This window comes from Vicia villosa, unplaced genomic scaffold (assembly GCF_029867415.1).
Source record: "Vicia villosa cultivar HV-30 ecotype Madison, WI unplaced genomic scaffold, Vvil1.0 ctg.000958F_1_1, whole genome shotgun sequence".
Taxonomy (NCBI): Eukaryota; Viridiplantae; Streptophyta; class Magnoliopsida; order Fabales; family Fabaceae; genus Vicia; species Vicia villosa.
Genome location: NW_026705430.1, coordinates 471,806 through 480,789, shown reverse-complemented (window position 1 = coordinate 480,789; position 8,984 = coordinate 471,806). Strand labels below are relative to the sequence as shown.

General features: G+C 34.1%; 1 protein-coding gene across 1 annotated transcript; it reads right to left on the bottom strand.

Annotated features, from left to right (window-relative positions):
• Window positions 1-5,098: 5,098 nt before the first annotated feature.
• On the bottom strand, window positions 5,099-8,355 carry LOC131632545 (aldehyde dehydrogenase family 7 member A1-like). Its single transcript, XM_058903285.1, has 13 exons — window positions 8,137-8,355; window positions 7,806-7,892; window positions 7,552-7,683; window positions 7,381-7,453; window positions 7,278-7,300; window positions 7,120-7,183; window positions 6,989-7,034; window positions 6,667-6,847; window positions 6,410-6,586; window positions 6,010-6,315; window positions 5,822-5,919; window positions 5,547-5,696; window positions 5,099-5,456 (listed from the first exon to the last, which is right to left on the bottom strand). The coding sequence occupies exons 1-13, from the start codon at window positions 8,353-8,355 to the stop codon at window positions 5,393-5,395; spliced, it is 1,620 nt and encodes a 539-aa protein (XP_058759268.1). The 3' UTR covers window positions 5,099-5,392.
• Window positions 8,356-8,984: the final 629 nt, after the last annotated feature.

Below are 8,984 nucleotides of genomic sequence, written 5' to 3'. Positions count from 1 at the left end.
CCAAGTTCTAGAACTTCCTATTATGGGACTAATGAGGTTAATATAAGGTGGGAGTCTTGGTGAACAAAGGCTTGTCTATGTGGCTGTTGATGATTGTTTAAATGCCCTGGGTGAAATTGAGCAAAGAAAATTCTTTTTTTTTGAAGTCTTCAAAGGCCTTTATCAATTCATCTAATTATAGTGAATTTTAGAGTAAAATTATTGGCCAAGTCTGATGGAGATAGTATTGATGGAGGATGTTTTTTCTTGAGAAACAATTTTTGTCTCTTGGATCAGCTATAAGTTAATCCTGGTCTACCACAAAGGTTAGGCATAATGCCGAAGGAAGTTGTTATTCTCAATTGAGTTGGATTCTAAAAGGAATACAATGTCAAATAGAATGTCATGACATTGTATTGTGATAAGCTAGATATTAAAAAAATTCCAATCCAAATCATTGATTAAGAATTTGAGGGGTGTTTTGAGAATTTGTACTGCTGAAGAATCATAGCAATCACTGACTGGGAGGCTTGCCAACAATATTTCTTCTTCCTTCATCTAGTGATGTGTGCAATTTAAGGAGAATCATTTTTCAATGACATAGAGAATTTCATTTCAAATGTTATAACATTTCCAGTAGTCAAGACTTGGAAAGAGAGAAAGAGGAACAAGAGTGTGTGTGTGTGTGTGTCTCTCTCTCCTATGGTGAGTGGTGCACTGTTAATAAGTATAATTACACTTTCTTCTAAAACGCTCTCATTGTCTGGTCTATCGTTACAAGCAAGATATCTTTACAAACAAGGTAACTATCCTTTTAATTAATACCTTACTGCCTCACCCTCCTCACAAGCTGCGTTTCAACATGAACCAATCTACCAAAAATGATGATGCTAAAAATATTCATGTGTTGGAAGCCAAGAAGGACAAGAGTACTTATCCAAAGAAGGTTGAGTCCAATGTTGTAACATATGTTGGATCATATACTGGACCATCAGTGATAAGGAAGAAGTCTGTGACAAAGATGAAGTCCTTCAAGAAAAATCATGATCAATTACATGACTCAGACTCAGATGCTGATGAAGATTGAGTCAATTTCATTGACTTAGGTGGAAGGATTGGATAGTTTTTTTTTGTTTGTTTAATATATATATATATATATATATATAATATTTGAAACAAAAAATGATGAAAATATTTTTGTTTGATACTATTGCTAGTGTGTGCTTCCAACTTTATTTATACATTTACTTTATTTTTGTTAATTTTTGGCTAAAAAGAGGAAGTAAAGTGTTAGTGTTTTGATTGTTTTTTTTTTGGAGTAAATAGTGTTGTCATGTCACATGTCTTGACATGTTGATGAATGATAGGGCTATACTACTGCTTAGGATAGAGTAGTCTATTGTGATTGCTTGTTGTATGCGAATATTTAGGGGGGCATGATTGTCTGTCATGTGTTGGTTGTGTTTGTGTTTTTGCTTCTCCTGCTATTATTGATGTGGTTGTGTGCAGGATGTCTTACCAAATGTTTTAACATCCTTCCTGTTGTGGTTTATGGAGAACCTTGGTTGAGTTATTTGATAGGTTTCTGCTCTATGTGCCTCTATTGTGTGAATTTGGATATTTCAGGTTGGATTATTTGGTGATCTGGGTTTTCTCTTTGAGGGGGTGAAATGGTTATGTGTGACAGAGGGAGTACTGAACCTGTCTGATTTGAAACTACATGTTATCTCTGATATATTTAATGTTTGCAGTTTGCACAAAGTTTACATGTTTTCATGTAGCTTGTGTTTTTGTTTGTGGTTTTATTCCTCTCTCCAGATTTCTTGTGCAAAGGTTGTTTTAGCCAAAATTTGCCAAAGGAGGAGATTGTTAGTACCATAGTTTTAGGATTGACAACAATTTTGCTAAAATATGGTTCACAACAAGATGTTATGGAAGATGTCATATAATGCTGGTCAAGTTCATTGAAGACAAATGTTCTGACAGATGTTGTGACATGCTGTACCAGAACATCAGTACAAACTGTTTTATTCTTGACAAATTTTATTTGATTCTGTTAGATTCCTTTTAGATATATCTCACTTATTTTTACAGGTCAGGAAGATTTAATCTGGAACAAGTGATTTGATCTCCAACTATACATAAGTTTTTAAAATTGAATGATGAGACAATTTAGGAAACTTGATGTTTTGTTCCAAGAATTAAGGATATTTTTCTGCATAATTGGTGCAACCCTCAGCTTGTGGATTAAGTAATATTAGGCTGAAGATTTCGAAGCCCATGAACTGCTGAGGAGTATTTAAAGAGAAACCTAAACCTAATGTAATCAAGCTTTCACAAATGTGTATAATTAGGGGAAGTCTAGAGTCTTAAGTTTTTAGAGTCTCTTGTGTTTTTGTAAGTCACCCTTGTATCTTTTGATATATTGAGGGAGGTAGACTGATTGTTACCTGCCAATCACTTAGAAGCTTTGAAGCAAAGAGTAGTTTATGTGTCAAGTTATTGTTCTCGGTAAAAAAGCTTTAACGAAAATCTGAGTTATTTTTGTATTGGAAGCATGTTAGTGCAAAAATATAGTGAGATATGTTGATGGCGCAATTGATGGAAAAGTCCCACAGATCAAGGGTTGGAGCCCTACAAAGTGGATCTATAAGGGAGTTTAGAAAGATGAAGAAGAGTTCAAACAAGGAAAGTCGACACAACCGGAAAATGCGTTGATACTTGTTTTGTCGACCATATGGAAAGTTAAGACTTAGAAGAATTTATGATTATGTTTACGCTAGAGGATAACGTCAAAAAGAAGACTTGAGCGGGCTAATTTGAAATTCAAACTCCAGCGGTTAGCAAAGGCTTGGCTCCTAAAATGAGCGTCAGAAACATAAGGAACGGTTACTTAGGATCGTGCAGCTAGTCGTTTGGCTTATAGGCAGTTACTTTGTAGTTCTGTAACATATAGGCAGTTATTTTATTGTATTATAAATAGAAGATCCCACAAAGGGCTCCAGGTGTTCACTTGTACTAAATCACTTGTAAGAACTTAACATTCCCAACGCGAGGAAACAAAGAGTTTCAAGAGTGCTAATGTACGTGAATTACCATTTTCTACTTCAATGCAATTTTCATATTTTTCAATCGTTCCTTTTGAACACTTTGTTTTAATTTCTTTTACATTTGCATTATCTTTTCACGTTATTGTTTACAATAGTGATAGTGGTTTTATTACGATGATAGAACTCACTAAAGATACATTCGTTGTGTATTTTTGTTAAGTATTATAGTGGTTTGTCGGTCACGAGTTACCTTCAGTCGATAACGCTAACATCTTTTGTGGAAAACTGCTTGTTCAAACTCTTTGTAGGAAACCGTTTCTCTTAGAGTCAGATTGTAGGTTTAATTGAACAAGTCAAACTTTATTTTCATTGGAACGTGTCTTAGGATCAACTAGTTGATCCTGCGAGTAACCCATAGTTTGTAGGCTTTGGGAGGACTAGCGGTTGTTCACCAAGTTCTACAGTAAACAAAGTGTAATCTTCTATTTGGTTGTTTTGATATTGTCACTAGTTTGTGACTGGTTTTATCACTGAGGCGGTTATGGGAAGTGAGAGGGAGATCTCATATCTAGAAGGTTCCTAGGTAGAAGTTGCACAAGGTAGTGATTAGGCGATAATTTATAAACTGTGATTGTTTAGACTTTGAACTAATAGTGTTATAGTGAATTTCATTCCTGGCTTGGTAGCCCCTAGAGTAGGCGACGTTGCACCAAACTGAGTTAACAATTGACTGTGTGAAATATCATTCTATATTTTATTTCTGCATATTTTACAGTCTGTTATCTTGTTATGTTAGTCAGCAGATGTGATAACATCTGTCTTGACATTGTGTTCTGATGTTGGGACATCAGTATTAACATGTTTTGCTTTAAAGTGCTAGAATTTCAGTTATTATACTAACCATTGTTATAGAAATAGCGGAAAAATAAATAAGCATACAATCAATGGGTATCGAACTCGTGCCATTTCTCTTTTTATCACCACAATTGTTTACTTTGACTGCTGTGATATAAGATGGACTACCTAGTTTATCACAACGGTCATACGCTTGTGGTGGAAAACATCATACATACATACAATCACGACTTACCACACAACGGTTGGTCTGACATGGTTGTATCCCTTTTTCAACCGTCATGGTAGGTATTTTCCGCAGTAGTCTGAAAATGATTTTTGAAATAGGTGAATTTTTTTCTGATATATAGTGCCTTATATACATCCTTAGACACCTCTTTATGAATATGTATGACATGAAGCCTTGCAATGTTTTACATACATTGTTTTGTGAAAATGTGCAAATTTTGAACATGTAATCTACTACGACTTAACTGTAATTGATTACGACTTTGTAACGTTTCATAAAATTTGAATTTTGAACATTCATAATCGATTACGACTTTGCTCTAATTGATTACGACAAAACCAGAATTGAAAAATGCAGCTTTCTATAGCTAGGCTTCGTGTGTTTTAATGCATAATGATGTAAGAAGATTTTAGATAAAGTGTGAGATGGATTTCTGAGCATTTTAAAGTAATATAACATGAATTGCAATGAGTATCTTAATCATGGTCAATTATATATATTTTTTCACCTTCTTGATTAACTTAACACTTGTCATTAAACTCTTAAAGCTTTTTCTTCTTTGATAATCTTTGTCTTCATCAAAATTAAATTAAATAATGTATATCTTCTTCACACACAAAACGTGTGATTGTTTGATGCAGTTATTTGGTTTTAAGGAAGTTTAGATCTATGTAGATATCTTGACATTCCCTTGACATGGAGAGCACCAAAAAGAAGTGATTATCAATATGTCATTGATTAAGTTATCACTAAGCTTATGGCTTGGAAAGCTATTCATCTTTCCTTTGCAAGTCAGGTTACTTTGACTAAAAATGTTAGGGAGATCATTCCTATTTATCTAATGAAGATGGCAGCTTTTCCTAATTTATTCTTGATGAAATTCAAAGAAATTTAAAGGAAATCAGAAATGCATAAGTAACAGGCCTTGTTGATCATGATAAAACATGGTATTGCAGGTGTTAGACTAAAGAATAAGGTCCTCATGTAATTGAATAAAAACAGATTAGGATGATATTGAATTACAGTAGGCTTCTTAGAAGTAGATTCAAGAGTGTCTAAAACACTTTTTTTAAAACTCAAACTCAATTTTTTTATTGGGAAACAAGAATACAAATATTCAATATATTGGACATTTGTTTATTACATCTCAGACATCAAGGTCCCACTTCTACAACATATCTTGTTGAAACAACCATTTGAATTCATGACAACCAAACTTCAAAATTGCATCTGAGAGTGTTGCAAACCATTTGAACTCATGTCATACCAAACTTCAAAATTACAACCTAGAGCCAAAGTTGATTCCCTGTGCTAATGGCAATTCACTTCCATAATTGAGGGTACTGCACAAAACAACAATCACAATAGCTTTAAAGAGCATGCACAGAAAAATAAGATATATTTGCATCATCTTAAACTTAACTAAGACTTACCATGTAGAACGGCGCATGTATTGCTTCCACGAGTCACTTCCAGCTTCACGACCACCACCGGTTGATTTTTCTCCACCAAAGGCACCTCCGATCTCAGCTCCATTTGTTGGTATGTTCACATTTACAATACCACAATCACTTCCACTTGGCCTACACAACAATCACAACCATGAAAATCCAAAATATATTTACTTGTACGGTTTAAAATTACCACAAACGTCTTTTAAGGGTTTCGGTTAGTCCTCAAGTGCTTGAGCCAAAGTAAGAATACTTACCCTATCCATTTGAATATAGTAGCAGGCTTTTGTGTGAATATAGAACTACTCAATCCCTGAGGTACGGCATTGTTCAAGGCAATTGCTTCTTCAAGAGTCTGTAGAAAATTCGTGAAATGCATTCAGATACAAAATTCATACGGAAAAAAGTTCAATAGAATAGAAGATATGTATAGATACTATACTACCTTAAATTTCACAACATAGAGAACTGGAGCAAATAGTTCTTCTTTAACTACAGGAGCATCTGCAGAAATCTCAACAATTGTTGGCTCGACAAAGTTTCCTGAGGACTGTAATACAGATCCCCCTGTCACAATCTTCCCTCCTTGAGATTTTATTGCAGAAATACCATTCCTGAAATTTTCCACGGCAGAACGAGTATGCAGAGGCCCAATTAGAGTTCCTTCCTCCAGAGGATTCCCAATTTTGACTTGTTTGTAGAGTGCGCTAAGTTGCTCGAGCACGTTGTCATATATATTCTCATGCAGATACTGCAAAACAACACAGCTCGAATGAATACTAAATACTTTATCAAAATCATACATTCAAATTGTGGATTCAATTTTCCAAAATTGGTTTCATTACCAGTCTACGGCAGGTTGTACAACGCTGGCCAGCAGTACCGACAGCTGCAAAGAAAATGGAGCGTACGGCCAGTGTGAGATCCGCATCATCCATGACTATAATTGCATTGTTACCACTTAACTCAAGTAAGGGTTTGCCAAATCTTTCACTCACTGTTCGCTGAACTATTGCGCCCACCTATAATAAGAACCCATCATTATCAGCTCAGTAGTATAGACTGTAATCAACAAACTATACTAAAGCAAACAAAGAAATACCTGTGAGCTTCCAGTAAATGAAACCAAAGGAATGCGAGGGTCTTTCGATATTGCGTTACCAATATCAGCACCTCCACAGAGAGCAGTAAATATTGCTCCGGGTAATTTGTTTCTCTCGAGAACTTCAGCAATTAGCTTTGTCACAGCAACAGTTACCAATGGAGTAGTTGGAGCTCCCTTCCTGTAATTTGTGTGGTGATAAGAAAAAATTGAAACACACTACAGAAGCTGACAATATATCACAAAAAGTTCACAAGGATTTGCATAAAAGTCATTTGGTGCATAAAAACGCACACACATACTCAGTGATATGTGAACTTACCAAACAACAGTGTTACCACCGACTAGTGCAACGCAAGCATTCCATCCTATGACAAAACATATATGATCAGGCTATAATATGTTTAGAAGTTTATCACTGCGAGTGTTGAGATAGAACAACAAAAAGCATACCTAGTACAGCACATGGAAAATTGAAAGCAGTGATTACACCAACAATTCCTAGAGGGTTCCATACCTGTAGTGTAAGATCACATAGTAAAATTTCATTATTAAGCCTCTATGATAAAATGGTAACCGAATAACAGAATAATCATGGTTTAATATCAAACCTCAAACATCATATGCTCTGGACCTGTACAGACGAAAAAATTAACTCAGAACCAAAACAATCTGGAAAGAAATTAGCATCAAAACATAAGTAAAGAAACTTACGTTCTGATGGGATAATCGATCCATTCAGTTGTCGGCTCAGCCCAACAGAATAATCACACATATCAATAATTTCCTGTAGTAAATAATACGAAAGATTACAATTGTTTCCATGAATTTCAACAGATAATCAATTCCAGCCAATAATTTGCAGAATGAAGAGATTGTACATACCTGAACCTCACCAATTCCTTCTGCAAGAATTTTGCCCATCTCAAGAGCCACCAACCTACCAAGTGGATCCAACTTAGCCCTCAATGCTTCCCCAATCTGTCTTACAATCTCACCTCTTTTCGGTGCCGGAATCTGTCAAAACATCACAAGTTCATTCTCATTTAGTTTCGACTCGAGTGCACCGATATTCAGTATGAACTATCGGTCTATCGAGAATTCGCAAAAATAAAAAAAATTAAAAAATAAAAACTCACATTTCTCCATGTCTTAGCTGCTTCAGTGCTAGCTCTCAACCCCTCTTCATAATCATCCAAAGTTGCTTCAGTCACAGAAGCAATAACCTAAATTCAAACGAAACAATAATCAGACACATAAACATAAAAGCCAAAATCTCCATAAACCAAGATCTAGCAAAATTCACCACAAATCCAAACATGCACATGCACATGCACAATCATTACAATCATCAACCAACCTCAAACTCAAAACCATTCAACTTGCATTCAGCACTCAGTTCAACAGCTCTTTCATGCATGCAAACACTTTTCAAACAAAAAAAAAAGAAAGAGTGAGAAAGTAAGTAACCTGATTGGTGGAAGGGTTGACAGACTGAATAGTTGGACCGTTGGCTTTCCACTGACCATTGATGAAAGAACCGATGTTATTTGCACCCAAACCAATCTCTTTCAAAAACTCCAAATTGTTGCTATTAGAACCCATTTCTCTGAAACTATAGTTGATGATGGAGTTGAATATACGAGAAGGTTTAAGCTGAGATTTTCTAAGTGTTGTAATAAAGTTCATAAAATGAGAATGAGATGAAAATATTTTATGCTGATGTTGTTCTTATATAGGCAAAGTTTGAGATAGAGACAGACAATATATATATGCCAAGTTTTGAGGAACACGACAAGGTGACGTTGATATATATCTTTTACACACAATGGTTCATGAATTTTCAAATGGTGAAGAGTATAAAATGGAATATTATTATTATTTTTTAGGAAAATTCTATTTTTAATATGATATTATTATTAAATAGGTAAAATTATACTAGGGTTCTTTAAGTTTTTTTTTTTAATAAATTAGTCAATTAAGTTTTTTTTAACAACTTGTTCTTTTAAATTAATAAAAATATTGAATTAAAATTTTATTTTATAAATTTTAGACGCTATTTTATGTATTTAAGATGCTATTTTATGTATTTTGATACTGCTTTAAATGTTTTTGGTGATTGGTTTAATAAAAAAAAATTTAAAAAAAATAACAGTGCACATGTTTGTTAACTTTAAGAATCAAATTTGTTAAAAAAAAAAAATCTTAAATATCGAGTTGTTAAAAAAAAACTTAAAGGTCAGTCTATTATAAAAAATAACTAAAAAATCCATATGTAATTATACCTATTAAATATTTAAATATGTATATAGATTACT

Bases quoted from the DNA above. Each gene is read 5' to 3' on its own strand.
- LOC131632545 (XM_058903285.1), bottom strand. From the start codon at position 8,355: ATGAACTTTATTACAACACTTAGAAAATCTCAGCTTAAACCTTCTCGT. The intron at 7,893-8,136 runs GTTACTTACTTT...GTTTGAATTTAG, and splicing joins TCAACCCTTCCACCAATCAG to GTTATTGCTTCTGTGACTGA. The intron at 6,587-6,666 runs GTATTTCTTTGT...TTCTTATTATAG, and splicing joins CATTTACTGGAAGCTCACAG to GTGGGCGCAATAGTTCAGCG.